The sequence below is a fragment of the Ursus americanus genome, chromosome 32 (assembly GCF_024610735.1).
Source record: "Ursus americanus isolate L20-20 chromosome 32, mUrsAme1.1.p, whole genome shotgun sequence".
In the NCBI taxonomy this organism is placed as follows: Eukaryota; Metazoa; Chordata; class Mammalia; order Carnivora; family Ursidae; genus Ursus; species Ursus americanus.
The window spans coordinates 29,854,253-29,873,377 of record NC_142158.1 but is presented as its reverse complement, the minus strand read 5'-3'; the positions used below and the strand labels follow the sequence as shown (position 1 = coordinate 29,873,377).

The following is a 19,125-nucleotide window of genomic DNA, read 5'->3' as shown; positions in this document are numbered from 1 at the left end:
GAGAACCAACATGGCCCGTGTCTGTGCAGCGAGTGAATGGCACAGCCCTGAGGTCACAAATGCTCAGAGTGATTGTGGTCACAGTGGCCTCGGGGTGGCCAAAGGAGGCTTCCTGGGGGAAGCAGCACTGAGCTGAGCCTACAAGGAAAGGGATCATTGATTGGTAGAAGCTGTGGGAGAGAGGCAGTGAGCCATCAAGATCAAGGAGAGGCTGGAATGGCCCTCACCTCCTTCCCCCCATGGTGGGGGACAGAAAGGGAGTAGGACTGGAGCTGGAGGGGATCTCCCTTACTTAGGAAGGGAGAGAAGGCGGCATCCTCCACACGCTCTTGCTCTGCTGTAGATCGGGGCTTTCTGCCTGAAGTGGCGGGGGTGCTAACCCTCTTGCAAGGGGACCCTGAGCCCTTGTCTCTGCTTGGCCAAGCCGGGGGCCCTGGGATGGGGCAGCAGGGGTGCAGGAGAGGGTGGGCACCTCCCCCTCCCCGCCTGGCTCTGAGGCAGCAAATGGGGTGGAGAAGAGGTTGGCTCGTTTGCGGTGTCTCTCACGGAGAGTCATAGACTTCTGCAATGCCCCCTGCACAGCAGCCCACGCCGATGGGGAGAGGTGGGGGTCAGAATGTGTGCGTGCGCGCACGTCCTGGGGGAGATGGGGACCTCCCACCCACTCTCCCAGGGGCAGCCCGTCTCCGCTTCCTCGCATGTGTTCACCCAGCTCCTGTGTCCCGAGGACCCACTACACGCTAGGTGCTCCCACTGCTTTTTTGTCATTAACCTTCCCAACAAAACTGTGAGGTAGGGGCTACTCCGCTATCCTGCAGACAATGAAACTAGGGTTCAGAGCAGTTAAGTGACTTAGAGTCACACAGCCAATCAGGGGCAGAACCAGGAACTGAACCCACAAGAACAGCGCTCTCTGCCCCTCCACGCCTCTTGCTCTGTGACTGGTCAGCACCTTTCGCCTCCATAGCCCTCCGCTTCTAGATGCCAGGCTCCCAGGAGACAGGACTGGGAGCCAGCCAGCGCTGCCCAGACTGCTGAGGGTTAAATGCTGCCCCATACTGCTGCCTTCTGCCCCCGGCGATTTTATTGTCTCCAGAAGAAAGTTTACTCCTGGCAGTGAGCAAACAACACCTTGGCATCTGTCAGTTGGGATGGGACTGGCAGGAGGAGGGGGCCCTGCCCCAGGCCTGAGACTCTCTGGGCCCCCGGCTGTCTGCCTCCTCCCAGGGAGGGGGCCGACTGGGAGCCCAGCCACCACTCAGATCAGCTCTGCTGAACTGGTTCTGTCTCCAGCCTTCCTGCCCTGCCCCCAGCGGCATCCCCAGAGCCACCTGCTTGCGTGCCCCCAGCTGGACCTGGGCCTGGAGCAGCTTGGGGTCTCAGGCTAGGGCTGGGAGGGAGGAAAGGAAGGGGGATTAGTGGCTAAGAGTGGGGAGCTGGAGCTCCTCCAGAAAGGGGCGCTCTGGGGGTGGTAAGGCAGCTGCTTGCCGTGTGGATCTGCCACAAAGCGCACATCCCCTTGGCAGGCCCACGGCCAGCCACTGACACCTCGTGTACTGACCTCGAACTCCGGGTTCCGCTTCCTTCTCCGCACACCTGCCTGTCCGAACTCCATCCAGCCCAGGTATTCCCTGACCCTCGTCCCGGGACCGCCTGCAGGGCCCCCCAAAGTGCATGTAAGAGCCTGAGCAGACAAGGCAACCTTTGGTCTTTATTTGAAGGCTCTTCTGTGTGGCTAAAACCAGGGGCTGGTCACTCGTGCTGAATCTGGGGGATAAAGGACATGGGGTGGTGAACAGAACAAGCCCCACGTTGACCTTTCCTGTCTGTCCTGAGGCCAGGGGAGACAAGGGCAGGGGGCTGTGGGACATTTGCCTTGAATCATGGGTGCGTGTCAGGGCTCTGCCAGACTGCCCGGGCCAGAGGGGCCTCGGAGAGATATCCCACCCGACTTGGGGGGAAGCTGAGGCTGGGGTGCAGGAGGGGATGCAGCGAACGGGCAGCAGACCTGCCCAGGGACCTGGGACTCCTGCCCGGCCCACAGGAGACCTAGCTGCGGGTGGGGAGGCGGGAGCAGGGCTGGGGCCGGGCGAGGGTCTGGCACAGCACGGCTGGGAGCCCAGAGCCTCCGCGGTCCTGCGCACTTGAGCAGCCCTCTTGGAGGAGCCCTCCAAGGGTCCCTCACAGAAATGCTGCCAGAGGACGGGCAGGACACAGGAAAATGTGGCATGACCTGATGTCACACCACAGGGCACCTGGGACTGCAAACAACCAGGAGCCACAGGTCTCAGCAGTCACTTTTACAATGTGGCTTTAAAAATCAAAACCTGGGGCAGCTGGGTGGCTCAGTCAGTTGAGCATGTGACTCTTGATTTCAGCTCAGGTCATGGTCTCAGGGTCATGGCATCGAGCCCCACGTGGGGCTCCGCACTCAGCATGTCCCTCTCCCTCTGCTCCACCCACCCTGCTCTCCCTCAAAGAAAGAAATAAAATCTTTTTAAAAAATTAAAATTAAAACCTATTTGGGGTCACCCTTGCACTGTGAGTTTGGAACCCTGAATGCCCCAGTGCCCTTGGTCAGTGCTCGTCACCAGGCCCCCCAGAACCATCTGTCACCCGCCTTGTGCAGACAGGACCCAGGGCCCTGGGAGGTTAAGGGCCCAGCCCTCGGTCCTCCAGCCCATTGGCGGTCAGCCAGGACAGCACTCAGCATGCTGGGCACGATCTGCCTGACGGACCTCCCAACCATGGATACCTCTAGAGAGTTCGAAAGACACAAGACTCAAGAGGACCACATCCAGCCAGGTTGACACAGTTCTGGATTTTATCCACAGTCATACAATCACAACTGATAGATATATATTTGTATTTATATACCTTTAAATTACACGATCATGTACAAAACAGGTGCATTGCTGAGACCACAGCACTTCTCGGAGGGTCACAAGTGTCGGACTAATGGAGTCAGGAAGCCTAGGGCAGCAGATGGCGGGCAGCAGGGCAGCCCCGGCCCCTGGCAGAACCAGGCCGCAGAATGGTGGTTAACTGGGGACAAAACACACGAGTCGCCGAGCCCCACAGGGCGGGCCCGTGCAGCATCGAGGGTGCAGGGAGGGGGCTACAAGAGGTGGTGGGCACAGCGAGGGGCGTGGCCCCCACGCTCCGTGGTGAGTGCCCTGACACCAGCGCTGACAGGTGGGGCTGGGCCCCTAGAGCTCGGGGGTAGGGGGGACGGCCGGGTGGGAGACCCTCCCACTCTGGGGTCCTGAGGAGCCTGGGGACCGAGAGACAGTGGTCCCAAACCGGGCCGTGGAGGTGGTTGCTCGGAAGGAATGGGATTTCAAGTCCCTGCCCTGGAGTGGGCAGCTGGCGTGCTGAGGGGGACAGGCCTGAGGTCCAGCCAGGACCACAGACCTCCCCGGGTGCTAGAAAGCCACTGGCGCGGAGAGGGGGAGCCCAGGCCCCAAGGCGCGGATGTGCCAGCCTCCTGTCTTCCAAGGGTACGTGGTGAAGAGCCAAGGACCCCAGCCCCAACTCCTGCCTGGAGGAGAGGCTGAAGGGGCTTTTGGTCTAGAGTTGGGAGGGCAGAGGGCTTCCGAAATCTTGCTTTGGGCTTTGAGGGGCCTAGGGCACATCTCAGGCTGCAGCAGATGCCCAGAGAGCAGACAGTGACAGGAAATGGGGGTCCGGGGGGGCCAGTTTGCCTGTCCCTGGGGTGCCATCGTCCCCACCCTCCAACTCCCCTCGCCCTGAGGGAGGCCTGGCCAGCTCAGGCCCCTGCCGGAGTCTGCCACGATCCTCTGCGCACACAGGAACAAGGTCAGGACCTGGAGGCTGGGGTCCAGGGCCCAACAGTGGAGTGTTGGGAGAAGCAGGGAGCAAAAGAGGACTGAGGGGTGCCGGAAGGGCTGGGGTATCACACTGTCTTTCCTGGAGGCCCAGGGGCCAGGTGCTGTGGAAGGGGGTAGGTAGGGTGTCTGCAGTCCTGAGGTCCAGAAGCTTTCTTCGAACTACAAGAAGTCCCAGGGCCTCACCCCAGAAGTTCCAGAGAGACTCCTCCTTCCAGCCATTCCCCCACCTTGAGCTTTTTGTCCTGCCCTGGTCTGCTTTCCAAGCCCCCCATGCCCACATGTGTGGCAGAAGCCGGAACACGGTAACTACCTGGTAACCCAACACTGCTTTCCCTCACCCACCACAGGAAACACTGGCTCTGGGCAGGCCCTTTGCCTCCTTCCCCCTTCCTCCCTGAAAAGTCCTTTAACTGAGACCCAGGCCCAGAGATATGGAGGGGCTGCCAGCAGGGGGAATGCTGCTCCAGGGGCAAGGGCCGGTTGGGGAGGAGGGGACAAGGAAGAAAGACTGGTGACCGTCCTGCTCTGAGAGCCTGGGCGCCTCCCTCCTCCAAAGCCGTGTCTTTCCCATTGGCGCTACCGCATTCCTGATGGTCCCAGGCTGGAGACTCCCTTGGGCCTTGCAGTGTCTTCTCGGGAAGGCCAGAGAAGGGGAGAGAGGGGTGGGAGGCCACAAGGCTGTCTCCTGGAGGCCGGCTGAACCCAGTGAATCTATGGTTTTAGATGCAGGGAGGGAGGCAAGTGGGTGGGCAAGGTGCCCTCCTCCCCAGGAAATGGGAGAGGTTGCTACTGTTGCTGGCTTTGCCCTGGGCTTTGAGGCCTCTCCCCCTGCCTGAGGACTTGGGAGAGGGGGACAGGGTTTCTGCAAGTGACCGGGGGTATGGCTCTAAGAGCCTGTGCCCAAAGCTGCTGACAGCTGGAAAGTAGGGCCCCAGCAGGGTCTTGGTCCCTCAGCTGAGCCTGGTGTTGGGCGGACCGAGGGCCTGCCCCTCCTTCACTCACCCTCCTACACCCCGGTGACACTGTCACCAACTCCAGCTCACCCCTTGTCATGTCTGGGGGAGTCTAGGGATCCCGGGAAATGTCTATGGGAGAAGAGAGTGACTGTTCCTCCTCCAGACCCACCAGTCCTTAGGGGTAAGGCCAGGAGAAAAAGGGTGCTCCCCAGGGCAAAACGGAAGACTAAAGACTGGGAGGCCCCCCTCCTCTGGGGTCTGGAGGGGAGGCCTTTGACAGGAGGGTGGTGGAGGGAGGGGAGCATGGTGGGACAGAAGAAGAGGTCAGAAAACTAGGCCCAGAGAAGAGGAGGGGGGGCAGATGCTGGCAGCCTGGGGTTGGGGGCTAAGGGTGGGAAGTGAGGCAGGAGAGAAGGGTCCAGGAGACAACCCTCAGGGCTCAGGAGACTCTTTGGTGGGATCTGAAGAGCAGATGTTGTAATGTCTCTGTTGGGCTCAGTACTAAGACCCTCACCTACCCTGGGGCCATCACCCGGGTCCCACCATTCCGGCCTCCAGGAGGCCCTGCAAATGCTTCTGTCTCTGTATTTTTTGTTTTGTTCTGTTTTGACTTTTAAAAAAATAAAAGCTTGATCGGAAAATATGTCTGGAACTCTATGGCGAGGGAAGAGGGACAAGAGAGAGAAGGGAGGGGAGGCAGTGGACGAGGACGGAGGGGTGGTGTGGAGGGGAGCAGGGCAGCTAGATGGCCTCCACGTAGTTGGCGGGATAGAGGCCCAGCTGCCCACTGTCCAGCCGCCCGCGGCACCATCCCTGCTCGTCCTCCTCGCCCAGCTTGGTGAGCTCATCTCCTAGGAAGGGGACACAGAGGAGCTCATTGACAGGGGCTCAGAGAGAGCTACCCGCACCCCCACAATGCTGGGTAAGCTCTCCAATACTATTATTCTGGGCCGACCCCAATGCCCTCCCATTACTGCCCCAATGCCCGCTCTGGAGACCAGTCCCAGCCACACCCCGACACCCGCGTGCTGCCCCCGGCCAAACACCTTATCTGGGTCTCGGCCTTCACCCCTCCCCCACCCCTGCCCCAAGCCCAGGCCCCACCTCTGGCTTCCTTTTTCTGGTCCTGTCGCTTCTCCTAGCAGCCCCAGCCCTCAGGCCCCACCCCCACACTACTCGCTGTCCCACTTCAAGTTTGGCCCCGCCCATCCGCATTCCCGGCCAATCCCGGCATTCCCTGCCCTCAGGCCCCGCCCCGCCCTCCCAGCCCAGCCCACCATACCAGCCTTGAAGCTGAGCTCGTCCTGCTCCTGGCCGTCGTAGTCGTAGAGTGCCCGCACACGCACTCCCTTGGCGTCGTCCTCGAAGGGGTTGGAGCCCCCGTTGGCCTCATTGCCCCCAAATGGGTTCCCGCTCTCGTCGTCCGACCACTCGGTGGCATAAGGCTGGCCCCTGTCGTAGCTGCTAACGCTGAGACACAAGGAGAGGACCCAGCATGAATTGCCTCTCCCCTTGTCCCTAGAGCTGCCCTCTCCTGCCAGTCAGAGCCCTGGCCCCAAATTCCACCAGGGCTGGTGCAGGGACGAGCCTTGTAAGAGGGGCTCCCGAGCCAGTGATCCTCACTGACAGCTCTTTCGACAAATGTGAGGCAGGGCTATTATTAGCATTATTACCCAGCCCCCGAGTGAGGGGGTGCTGAAGTGGACCCCTGAGAACACCTGACCCCTCCTCTGAGAAGGGCACCTAGTGGTTAAGCAGCTTGACCTCTTGGACATCATATCCTGGCTCTGAGGCTTACTAACTAGCCGTGTGACCTTGGGCAAGTCACTTAATCTCTCTGGGTTTCGGTTTCTCCATCTGCAAAATGAGACTCTTTACACACTTCTCAGTGTTGGGAGGCTTCAATGAGTTCATATATGGAAAGTGCTTACGACAGCGCCTGGCACACAGTGGGTGCTCTCAGAGGATGACCTGCCACTATCTTGGACAGGAGCATGAGGTTGCTGTGATTTAGACCATTTCTTGTCTCCCGAGGTAAAACTCAACTGCCCCAGTATGTGGGCCCCTATGGCCCCAGGAAGCTCCACAGGAGCCACTCACCTGCCACGGTCCCCAGCCTGGGATGTGGTCTCCACCACTCCAGTGGCATTGGTCAGCGTCACCCCCTCTGCTTTCTTGGGCTGCTTCTCTTTCTTGGTGGTGGTGTGAGGAAGGTCTGGGTTCCACTCCTAGTGGGCCCCAGGGGAGCAGTGAGGCAGGGGGCTTCCCCCTGAGTCCCTTCCAGCCTTTTCCGACTCCCCTTCCCCATCCCCACACCTCCTCACCTCAAACTGGGGCCAGTTCATGGGCATGCCAGGGCCGCTGGTGCTGCGGAACCACCTGAGGTCATCCTGGGCGTCGGCCCCCCGGATGGCCTGCTCCAGCTCCCGGTACACGTGGACATAGCTGTGCACGGGGGAGATGGGATGTGGGGGGCCAGGATGCACCACGGCCCCTTCTCATGCTCGCTGAGGGCCAGAGGGAGCCCATTCAGGGGAGCAGGGTGCTGGCAGGCCCCCCATCTAGGGATCAGGGGGGCCGGCCAAGGAGCAATCCCCGAGCAGGCACCCTTCCCTATCCCCGCCTTAGCCACCCCCCCAACCAACCAGAGCAACATCCACTATGTCTCTCTAGTGCCTCGTCTGCGTCGGCTTGCACCCAGGCAGCCACGACCTTAAAGCCTCTTCCTTCTTGGCCCCTGCCACTCTGCCCACCCTTCCTGTCCCAATAACGCAGGGCCCGGGGTGCCTTGCACACCACTCCCACCCTCTGCCGTCCGGCCCGCGCCCAGCAGCCGCTGCGCCCGGCTACCTGCTGTTCTCGGCTAGGTTGAGGTGCCGTTTGATGTCTAGCAGCACCTCCTTGAGGAAGACCAGCCGCTTTTCCTCAAACTGCTGGCACTGCTCGAACACCTGCTCCATGCCCTCCATGTACTGCGGTGTGGTCTTGCCCACATCATCCAGCACCTTCTCATACTTCTCCTGCGTCTGTGGGCACCGGGGCGAAGGGAGGGTGAGACCCGGGCCTGCGGCTCCCAGCCGCCCCCCGCCCCCACGGGCCCTCGGCCGCCAGGCCTGCGGCACCTTCTGAACGTCCTGCTTGCACTTGTCCACTTTGTCCTGCAGCTTCTTCTGCTGCTCGGGCGTGACTGACTGCTCCGTCTTGCTGTTCATCTCCCGCGTCATGGCCAGCTTCTCCTCCTTGCAGGCCAGATGGTAGGCCTTCTTCGCTGCCTCTAGCTGTGGGGCGGAGGGAGCGGGAACAGACACGGTCACTCAGCAAGCCCTCCCACCTGCCGGGGGCTGGAGCGCACATTCGGAAGAGGCAGAAGGGATGTAGGCCCCGGCTCCAGGTATTTGGGAGCAGTGCCCACCCATCTGTGGATGTTTCTCTGCAGGGCACCGCCTGCCGCCTCTGTGGACACCCTCCCGTCGGCCACTGCGGTGCCCGGCCCATCTGCGGACAGTTCTGCCAGCAAGGCAGTGCTGCTCCCCCGCAGGTGAGGTATGGCCCACTCCCGCTGCAGACTCGCCCCCTCTGATCAGACTGGCCCCTCCAAGCTCGGCTGCCCACCCTCGCCCCATCTGCAGCAGCCACCCACTGGGCACCTCCTTCATCTTCTTGGCCCAGGGCTTCTGGGCCTTGCGGAAACCGTCTTCAGCCTCCTTGGTCTCCTTGAAGCCGCCCATGATCTGCTTGTGATAGGCATCCTTCTGCCAGTTCTTGACCTTCTCCAGGTCCTCGTTCAGCAGGTTGTTCTTCACTTCCTGGTGCAGTTCGCTCACCTTGTCCGCCTCCGTCATGATGGCCCCCCAGGCCCGCTCCAGGCTGCCATACTGTGGCCCTGAGGAAACGGTCATGGAGTCACAAGGTCCTCATCACCCACTGCCCAGAGGCCTCCCTCACGCCTCCTTTCTCCAAGGCTTTCCTTATACATGCCATGTCCTCAGAAATGCGCTCCCCAGCTCTCTTTACAGTTTTACCCATCCTTCAGGGCCCACATACCTCCTCCAGGAAGCCTTCTCTGACTGCTCTGTTCTCACACCCTGCAGCCCGCAGCCCTCACTGAATTCTTCATACAGTATCTGCCTCTGCGCCCACTCCCTATCTCCCCTGTCAGCTGGTGAGCCCCATGGGGGGCAGCCTGGACCCTGCAAGCCCTCACAAGCCCAGCACAGCACCAGGCACACAGTAGGTGTTTCAGGAATGTTGACTGAATGTAAAACTGAAGAAGCAGCTGGTGACAGATGCCAGGAGGCCACTGGGACCAGACATTCCACAGTCATTTGTTGGTCTGTATACTGGGGATCGGCTCTGTGCCAGGCACTATGCTGGGGAGTACAGGCTCAGCCCCCGCCCTCATGGGAGTTAGGGTCTCGAGGAAGAAAAAAAAAATTAACAAAAACATGGAAACCCCAACCTGAAAGTGTTTCAGATTAAAGGAATCTAGAGACAGGACAACTAAAGCAAGATGTGATTCTGGATTGGCTTCTGGACCAGCACAAACAACTGCTATCATAAAATTTGCATATGGGCCATATTAAATGTCCCGAGTTTGATCGGTGAACCATGAGTATGTAAACAAATGATTTTATTCTTGGGAGATAGACAAGGATTTAGGGTAAACTGGCAGGTCTCCCACTTAAATGGTTCAGAAAAAAATATGCATCCGAGAGAGGGACTGCGAAAACAATGTGGCAAAAGGTTCACTGGTGAATCTGGTTGAAGACTGTGTAGTTCTTTCCACAATTCTTGCAACTTTTCTCTAAGTTAAAATTATTTGGAAATAAAAAGTTTGTCTGGTTTTGTTTTGTCTTTTTAATCCAACCTAAAATTGTACAAAGTCGAGTTGAACAGGGGCAGGGAGACCTGGCTGCGTGTGGGAGGGTCAGAGCGCCAGTGTGGGGACGGTGCCTTCAAAGGCCCCGTGGCCGGAGGGGTGCAGGTGCGTCTGGGTGGCAGGGCGCTCCCGGGCCCCAGACTGTGGGCAGCCGGGGAGGGCCCAGGCTCTGCGCCCGGGGTGGGCATGGGGGCACCTTTCTCGATGAGCTGGCGCCAGCGCTTGGCCCAGTCGGTGAGCTGCTGCGCGTAAGCCTTCTCGATCTTGGCGCGCTCCTGCACGCAGTTCATCAGGTCGTTACACAGGCGGTGGCCGTCATCGATGCGCTTCACCGTCCGCTTGTAGTTCCCCACCTGGCGGCCACGGAGAGAGCACGACTCCCGCGGGCTCGCCGTCTGCCCCCCACCCCAAGCCGCCCAGGACGCCGCGTCCTGCAGGGGGCGCCCGCCGCGTCCATATCCCTCCCCGCCCCCACCCCCCACCGCCTCGCCGCCCGGCGACAAGGCCCTGGGGGCTTCCTGCCCCTCTCATTTCTGGGGCCTCAGCGCCCTGCATCATACTCCACGGTCTATACACTCCCTCACCCCACTTGACACATAATTTCCTTGCTGCCACAAAGTGCAAGATTTTTATAATTTGGACCCAGACTCGAATGAATTATTCATTTTGTTCTTGGGAGCTAAATGCATTATATTTATAGAGTCATGTAAGTGTCGAGCTGAGCTGCAGCTTCTTGACATAATATTATGTTTTGTAGACGCCTCATTAAACACTTATTAATATAGGTTTGGCAGTTTTCGCTTTGGGTTTTGGAAGCCAATCGAAAAAACTGTATTTCTTGGTTTCAAATAGTTTGGGAGGCTCCTGAAATGTGGCTTCTAGGCTTGTCGCCACCTCTTTGTTGCTGTGGGGCTGCTGGAATTCACGCCCCAGGGTCGGGGGCGGGAGCCGCTGTGGAAGGCTGTGGAAGCTGTAAAGCTGGGGTCTGAGAGCAGACAGACAGCAGGTGCCTGGCCCACACCCAGAAATGCGGCAGGATCTCCCCGGGGGGGGGCAGCGTGGGGCACGGGGGCTCTGGGCTTGGTGCGCAGTCGTCTTACCCCATTTCATGGAACACGGAGGGCTTTGGAGGGACCCGAGGGGCTAGGAAGCAAGGCCCGAGGCTGTGGGGGTGGGAGCCTGGGCCGCCACAGCAGCTGTCTCACCTCCCAGAAGCTGTCAGTGGTCTCCTCCGGAGCTAACGAGGCCTCGTCGTAGGAGCCAGACATGGTGTAGTGGCAGGGGACAGGTGGGTGCGCGGTGGCGGTCAGCGGGCGCGGCTGCTCATGCGCTGGGAGGGCAGAAGAGAGATCCCTGGAGGGGGGGAAGTGCCCCCCGTGCCCCAGTCCAAGCCTGGGCCCCCAGCGCGCTGTGAGGATGACGGCTGCACAGGCTTGAGCCTCACATGGGGACAGGTACTTCCGGCCGCACGACTGGCTAGCCATCCCCGGGGTAACCCCAAGAGTAAGCTGGTAGCACCCCTGTGTGCATCCCCCATCCCTCCTCCATGAGCCCTTCCCCCCACATCCTCTCCCTCCCTTCTCCCCCAGATGGGTTCTCCAGCCCCAGTGTGGCAGCCCTTCTCAGAAGCCTGCCCCAACCACAACTGTTTTTGGGCTCCCGGACTCAGAGCTACATTAGAGAATTACAGATTTGCTTTATGTAAGCTTGCAGCTTGCCTCGTAGACACAGCTCTTTATGCATGTCCTGCACTCCCCGCCCCATCCCCAGGCCTGGTACCCCATAGGGCCCACTGGGGCTCAGTGAACCCCAGCTGGCTTCTCAATCTGTCCCTCTTAGCACTGCCCCCACCCTGATCCACCTGCACCCTCACACCAGACACAAAATACCCTCCTCAGCTCTCCCACCCAACACAGTCCCTGATCTCAGCCCCCCGAACCTCCCCACAGACCCCTCCCGGAGCCTGACCTGAGTTCCCTGGGAAGCTGGCCACAGGGCCCGCCTTCCATCTCTGGCCCAGGCTGGGCCCCTGTAAATGCCCTTTTGGCTGCCCTGGTGCCCGGCCTCAAAAGCCTCCCTTAGCCACTTACACGCCTCCGCAAGAGTCCCAAACATGCGGCGTCCCGGCCTACGGGTCAGACCGCTGTGATCCGCGTGAGCACTGGAGCGGCTCTGTGCGGCCTGGATCTGTCGGCAGGCATCACGGCGGTCCAATCTAGGCCACGTGCTGCCCCAGGGCCGGGGACGCTGTCCTCCTCCCAGCCCCCACCCAGGCCTTGCTGCCACCCCGCAGCAAGAATGGCTCAGTAGTAAGAGACAGGACCCAGAGGGCCAGGGACCTGGTCTTCAAAGGGGCAATGAAGGGGCAGGAGTGACCCCACGAGGTGCTGCCAGCCTCGAGGCAGGGACGGCCAGGGGATGCCTCCATGTCTCTGCGCTGCTCAGAGACTACGCACCCCACGCCATGAGGACACGGGGAGGGCTGGCCTCTGCAAAGTTCAGTCCCACCCGGGGGTCCCGGGGATACTCCGTCCTTACAGCAGCTCACTTTCAGGCTCGGAGCAGGGGGCATCACCACGTGAGGATCCTTGATCAAGGCTATCCCTCCTCTCTCTGGCCTCAGTCTCCCTGCCTGTGCAGGGGCTGGTGCCCTTTTCCCAGCAAGAATCCAGTACCGCCTTCTCCTTGCTCCGCCCAGGCCCTAAATATACTGTGTTCCTTCCCGCTTAGCAAAACCTCAAACTTTCCCACAAACTCATGCACAGTGGGGGTCGGTGGGAGGCAAGGCGGCTAGGATTCATCGAGGGACAAAGAAACGGGTCTGGATTTTTTTCTTCTGAATCTGGCACCTTTCACTTACAAAGCAGTGTTCACTTCATAGAGATCACTGCATGTAGGTACGAGAAAGTAAAAGGCAAGGATGTTTAACGAAGGCCTTTCAGCCAGGCTGGGTAAGCATCTCTGGGGCCAGAGCCCTACCCAGAACCCTTGAAGTCATACCGAACTGTGCTTTTTGGGACCCAAAGAATGCACAGCTGTCAGCGGCTGGCAGTGGGGGGAGGAGGGCGTGAGGGTAGGGACAGGCCCTCAGGAGAGTGAAGGTCACACCCACCCCAGGTAGTGGGGAAGTGACTTGATGAGGCTTGATCAGAGGGGACCAGGGTGCGTCTTCTCTCCCCACGACAGAGGCATGCCTCCCTCACCCCACGATGCCTCTCCTAGGAATTCACCTTCCAGCCGGCAGGGCAAACTGACGCTGCCTAATTCCATTTGCTGCACCAGTGCTTGTAAAAGCCAAAGGCTGGAAACATCCCAGCTGCCCGTCCAGGGGACGGCTTCAGTAAATTCTGGTGCAGGGGGGCCACAGAATGCTCTGGTCCCGACCAGAGCCCTCCCCAAGCCATGGCACCGAGACAAAAGGAGCAGGGTGCAGAACAGGGAGGCTGTGGACGCTTCCATTTGTATGGGGGGAAATACACAAACAGGGAACACTTCTGGAAAGCTGGTAGCCGTGGCTGCCTTCGTGGCTGCCTTCGGGGAACTAGGTGGCTGGGGGATGTGATGGGAAGGAGCTTTGTCACTGTCGGTCCTTGATGCCTTTTAAATTTTGCCTCATGTGCATAAATTGCACATTTTAAACCCTCAGGCCTGCATTGGAGGGGAGCTGAGGGAGCCGGGAGCCAGGACTGAGAGTGCACTGAGAGTGACTGCAAGGAGGAAGGAGACCGTGCAGCTAAGACAGCAGGGAATGCACCAGGGCAGAGACCAATTCCACTCTGTCCAGACTCTGGGGTGGGTGGGTGGGACTTGCTGGGGCCCCTCCCTCAGTGCGGGTAAGTCACAGGTCTCCGGGCTCCCAGCTGGGGTACCACGGGTTGCTCTAGCCTTGGGGGGGGTCCCTGCTCCCTGCTCGGTCACCAAACTGCTGTGTGACCTTAGGCGATTCACGTGACTGCGCCGGGCCTGGCTGTGAAATGAGGACGCTAAGACCCAAACGCAAGGACTGGATGAAACGGTGAAGGGCCAGGCTGGCCCCACAAGCGGCAGGCTCAGGACAGGCGGGCAGCATCGGGGAGAGGAAGTGGCAGGTGGTGCGTGGACCCCCAGCACTGCCTGCCAGTCACACCTCCCGCCCCACGCCTGCCTCCTGCAAATCGGCCTCACACCCCCACCCTGGGCGCTGGGGGGAGGCTTAACTCTGGTCAAAGGCCAGGTCCCTCCTGAATGGTGGTCAGGAGCTGCCGTCACGGCAAACACTGCTTCTCGGAGTCAGGAAGCCGATGCGGCCGGCATCTGTCACACCCGTGGGCGAGCCTGATGTGCTCTTAGCAGAACCCATCAAACGAGCACCCTGCCCATCCGACTTTGCTCCCGGTGCTTGTAAAGCACTCGTGGCCCTGCAAGCCCTGTATCATCGATAATAACGACTGGCATTTATGGAGCACAGACTTGGTGCGAAGGACCGTCCATGTGTCTTAGCACATCAAATCCTGCCAGCACCCCTCTACGGCAGGTGCTAATGTCACCCCTACGTTACTGCAGAGAGAACCCAGAGGCTGGGACATGACCGAAAGAGCTTGTCAGCTCTCATTATTGATTTGTCACCATTGCTGTAGTGGGGGCGGCAGTCCCATGGCGCGCGCATGGAGGGGGGCGAGGGTTGCTGTCCTTGTAGAGCCACAGAAGAAGCCAGGTCTTTCTCATTCACAAAGATGGTGCAGCCCTCGGCATGTGAACAGGGTGGGGGGCCATGGGCTCTGCTCCAGCCCTACCACTTTCCAGTGGGATCTCAGTCAAGTTCTGTCACGGGGTCTCGGTTTTCTAACTCATCTGACGGGAAAACAGTACTTCAGTCTCATGTGACACTCAAATGGTAGAAGGGTGGTAAGCTCTTATTGAAAAATACAGACCGTTTATGGAAGTGCAAAGTTTGTATGTTGGCCCTGACCTTTCCTTTTGGGAGAAAGGAGCCCCAGGGTGAAAAGCATCCCTCTGCGGGCCCCAGGTTTCCTGCCAGCTGCTTCTAAAAGCCCCTGGAGGGCAGGGGCCTTGGGCATGTTCTGTCCACCCCTGGCTTGAAGAAATTGACAGCAGGGGCCCGGAGAGGGTGGGCCAGCTTTGGACCAAGGTGGCATGTGGAATCCTGCATCACGCACGAGTCACTAACAATCACAGGTGCCTGTTTCTCCTCCTGCCGCCACCCAACCCAGCAGCAGATTCTGGGCTCTGCTCTCAACCATCCTGATCCCAGCCCCATCACTCTCCTCAGTGGCCTTCCTGCCTCCGACCTTGAGTCCCTCACTCCCACCCCCACTCCAGTCTGTTCCTCACCACAACAACCGGAGGGACACTGGTAATACCTAAGTCAGATCCTAATACTGCCCTACTCAGAATCCTCTCGTGACTCCCCATTTCCTCCAAGGAAAAGTCTAATTCCTTCCTAGGAGGCCCTGCATCTCCTTCAGCTCCACTGACCTCCTTGCTGCTCTAACCCCAGGGCCTTTGCACTTGCCAGGAGTGCCCCCGCCCCGTCCCAGATTTCCATGTCTGCTCAAATGTCCTAACCACCCCGCATTTCATTTGACAGTCTCCATCCCTAGCACTCTCCCGTCTCCCTTTCCTCACTTTATTATTCTTCAGAGCACGTGTTACCACATGCCAGGCTCCCAACATTCATCATGTTTGTGTCTTCCTCTCTCACTGTAATGTCAGCTTGCTCAGGTCAGTAGTTTTTGTCTGTCAGGTTCTCTGCTGTATTTCCAGCATCCAGAGCAATGCCTGGTACATAGTTAAATGCACAGGACGTTTTTGTTGAAGGAATGAATGCCAAGCACCTTCTGGAATATTCATTCATTAAATAGTAGAAATATTGAATTCTGTACCTCAGAGCCAAATATAGTCACCTGCACAGAGTAGATACTCAAAAAATGTTGATAATGATGGTGATACAACCAAAAGCCAGAATCTCGCCCAGATCCCACCTGTCCTCTGTTCCCAGGCCCCCTGCTTCTCTGGGCATCCCCTTCCTCTCCTCTTGGCCAACCCTCAGGGTCCAGTTCCAGGGTCTCTTCCTCCTTGATCTCCCATGAGGATTCTGCCCTCAGTGGGGAGCCCTCCTGCCTCAGGGATCCGCACAGACAGAAGAGGCTATTATACTACCCCTCCCCTCCCTCTCCCTTTACATCACCCACGACAGCCGTTTCTGAGTACCTGCTACGTGCCAGCCTCTTCATACCCTTCACCTCCAACCCTCTTAACAGCCCACTGAGATGGGCGGTGACCTGCCTCTCTTCTCTGAGACTCAGAGAGGTTAAATGACTCGTCCAGGGTCACACAGCAGGGAGGACACAGAGTCAGATCCAGGCCCCGGGGCCAGTCCTTCCCCTGCCCCCCATCAGGTGCCCAGTGCAGAGCCAGCCGTCCGTGGGTGTCACCCCAGCCCTCCCGGCCTAAGACATTCTCCCAAGGGAGTGGCTCGGCTCCAACCTGGGCAGGGCCATGGGAAGCCAGAGCTGCCTCGCCCCCACCCAGGGTGGTTTTCAGGTCCCACAAACACTCCCAGCAGCAGCCCTACTCCTCACATTACCCTGAGATGGCCGGGCTCACGGTGCCTGACTTGGGGCCACACCAGGACTCTTACCAGACCCTGCTGGGGCTTCAGATGCAGCAAGAAGGATCAGGGTCAGCTGTAAGGTGCTGTCCCTCCACCCCTCCTTATGATGCACAACCCCTCCTCATTCCAGTTTCTGCTGTTTTGTTCATGCCTTCCCTCCTGCCTGGGTGCATGCTGTCCTATCACTCACCTTCTCCCCAAAATAAAATAACCCCGCCTCCCTTCAAGGGCCAACTCAGCCCCACCCCCTCCAAGAAGCCTCCCCTGAATGCCCCAGCCCTCACCTACTTCCCCCTACACCCGGGTGCGGCTCTTACACCTACGGTGAACCCCATCTTGCTGGTTCCCTCCGGACAAGTAGAGAAAATCCTGCTCCGTTAGCACAGCTGTTGAGAGCACTGCCCGTGGGGCTGCGGCTCTGCCGCTCACCGGCTATGTGACCTTGGGAAGTCGCTTAAACGCCCTGTGCCTCAGTTTCCCCACCAGCAAAATGGAGGCAAGGATACCAGCCCACGGGGTTATTGTGAAATGATGCCCAGGGTGCAAGAGGTACCGTGTTGATTGTGAGTATTATTATCAGAGGCTTTATTACCCATGCTTTCCAGAGCTGCAGAGCTTCCAAAGCAGGAGATGCCCATCTCTCTGGATGACTTCACACCCCCTTCTTTCTTTGGGCTAATGCCCCCAGAGACCGTTGCTGAAGACTGACTTGTGTCCCCACCAAATTCATATGCTAATATTTTACCCCCTCCCCGGTGTGACTGTACTGGGAGACAGGACTTTTAGGAGGTGATTAAAGGTAAATGAGGTCAGAAGGGCAGGGTCCCCATCTCATGGGATTGGTGTCCTTATAAGAAGAGGAAGAGAGAGGGGCGCCTGGGTGGCGCAGTCGTTAAGCGTCTGCCTTTGGCTCAGGGCGTGATCCCGGCGTTCTGGGATCGAGCCCCACATCAGGCTCCTCTGCTATGAGCCTGCTTCTTCCTCTCCCACTCCCCCTGCTTGTGTTCCCTCTCTCACTGGCTGTCTCCCTCTGTCAAATAAATAAATAAAATCTTAAGAAAAAAAAAAAAAGAAGAGGAAGAGAGAGGCTCTCCCCGTCTCCCTCTGCGCACGTACTGAGGGAAGTCCACGTGAGAACCCAGCGTGAAGGCAGCCATCTGCAAGCCAGGAAGAAAGGCCTCACCAGGACCCCAACAAGACAGCACCTTGATCTGGGACTCCCAGCCTCTGTAACTGTGGAAAATAAATAGCCGGTGTTCACGCCACCCAGTCTATGCTGTTTTGTTCTGGTAACCTGGGCTCAGATTCCCTTCCATGACTGTTGGGCCTCACCTGGGACCCCCAGGTCTCCAGGCACCCTGTGAAAAGAAGACCGCAGGCCTGGTGTCCTCTTGCCTTCTCTTTGGCTGTAAAATCCAGGCCCCCCGACCTCCATCTCCTCTAACGTAAGGTCCGTGGGGCAGTCCCCAAGGGGCCCTTCCTTCAGAGATGAGTCCCAAGGTAGGAAGGAAGGAGAGGATGGAAACACAAATGGGGAAACTGGGGGAGACAGAGCCTGGGTCTCCAGTGAGGCTGGAGAGCTCGAGAGAGGCTCAGGGTCGAGGGCACCAGGTAGGCTCATCCTTGCTGGAAAATGTTAAAGCCAATGAGTAAAGCCATCCCACCTCAGCCACCCTGGCTGGCCTCTCCTCTCCTCCTCCCTCGACTCTGACCTTTGGCTTTTACCCTCCCTACCCTCTCCTTCTTCCACCAGCCCCAGACCCTCTCTCTCTCCTCCAGAAAACCATCCCTAAAGGCAGCCTCCACCCTGTACCCTCCAGTTCCCAAGCCAAGTGGATGAGAAACATGTCATCCAGCCTGTCCATCTCCAGGGAGCCCCTAGGACAGTGCAGACTCCACAGGGAATGAGGCCGGCCTCCGCCATGGAGCCTACACTCCAGGGCAGGCAGGAGGCCAGGAAGTGAATACGTACCACCTTCCTCACTATGTGGTGACACAGGTAGGGCAGGAAGTCAAGCAGGGTAAGAGGGGGTCGGGAGCGGCCCTCAAGCAACGGCGGGGGAATGGTGTATACCCCTCCTGGTGGGCCACGCCTGAGGTGGTCCTCCAGGGGCTCCCAGAGGCCCCCAGAGGGACTGTGCCTTCGTTGCCCACAGGAGGGACAGGACAGGGTGTCTCGCCTACTGTTTCCAGGAATCACCTCTCCAATCATGTCCTTGTCTCCGGGTCAGCCTCTTGGGGAGTCCAAACCATAACACCACAGATGAGGAGGCAGGAGTGGGAGCTGGCGATAGACAGGCCTCCATCCTCTCCATTCTGGGTGCTTCTCTCCTCGAGACCAGCCATCCCACGCGTGGCTCGTCTGAGAGGGTCGGTCCTGTCCTGAGCCCTCGGCCCCGTGGCCTCCTGGACGGCAGGGACCAGGTCTGCCTGCTCTGACGGGAGGCCCGTAAGGGGTGCACGCCATGCTTTCCGGACGGCATAGAACTTTGGGACGAATTCGGACCTGGAGGCAGGTGCCCCGTGTCTTTAGTGCGACCGGGGGTGGGACACGTGCAGCTCATCTTCTTCCCCTTCCTGGCCCCATGGGGAGAGGCCAGCCCCAGCTTTGTTCTGCAGCCCAAGTCCTTTCAGGGCAGCTCTGAGCTGCGCAGTGAGGGAGACAGAACCCCCCCCCACCCCACGGAGCTGACATTCTAGAGGGCCGGACAGACAAGAAACCAGATGAATAAGGAAATGATGAGGTGTGTCGGATGGTGACGAGTGCGGTGGAGAACAAGGCAGGGAAGGGGACAGGGGGCGACGGTGGCACCTAGCAGTCACGCT

The 19,125-nt window shown here is 59.1% G+C and overlaps 1 protein-coding gene across 2 annotated transcripts in view; it reads right to left on the bottom strand.

Moving 5' to 3' along the window:
• Positions 1 to 2,801: 2,801 nt before the first annotated feature.
• The window catches only part of PACSIN1 (protein kinase C and casein kinase substrate in neurons 1), a 55,903-nt gene continuing 39,579 nt past the window's right edge, over positions 2,802 to 19,125 (bottom strand). For both annotated transcript variants that reach the window (XM_045795473.2, XM_045795475.2), the window contains exons 2-10: positions 10,892 to 11,016; positions 9,883 to 10,039; positions 8,455 to 8,690; positions 7,930 to 8,085; positions 7,658 to 7,833; positions 7,132 to 7,252; positions 6,908 to 7,035; positions 6,090 to 6,277; positions 2,802 to 5,658 (exon numbers count right to left, since the gene is read on the bottom strand). In XM_045795473.2, the coding sequence (XP_045651429.1) occupies positions 5,549 to 5,658; positions 6,090 to 6,277; positions 6,908 to 7,035; positions 7,132 to 7,252; positions 7,658 to 7,833; positions 7,930 to 8,085; positions 8,455 to 8,690; positions 9,883 to 10,039; positions 10,892 to 10,954 (1,335 nt within the window). In that variant the 5' untranslated portion in view covers positions 10,955 to 11,016 and the 3' untranslated portion in view covers positions 2,802 to 5,548. The remainder of the gene's footprint in view (positions 5,659 to 6,089; positions 6,278 to 6,907; positions 7,036 to 7,131; positions 7,253 to 7,657; positions 7,834 to 7,929; positions 8,086 to 8,454; positions 8,691 to 9,882; positions 10,040 to 10,891; positions 11,017 to 19,125) is intronic.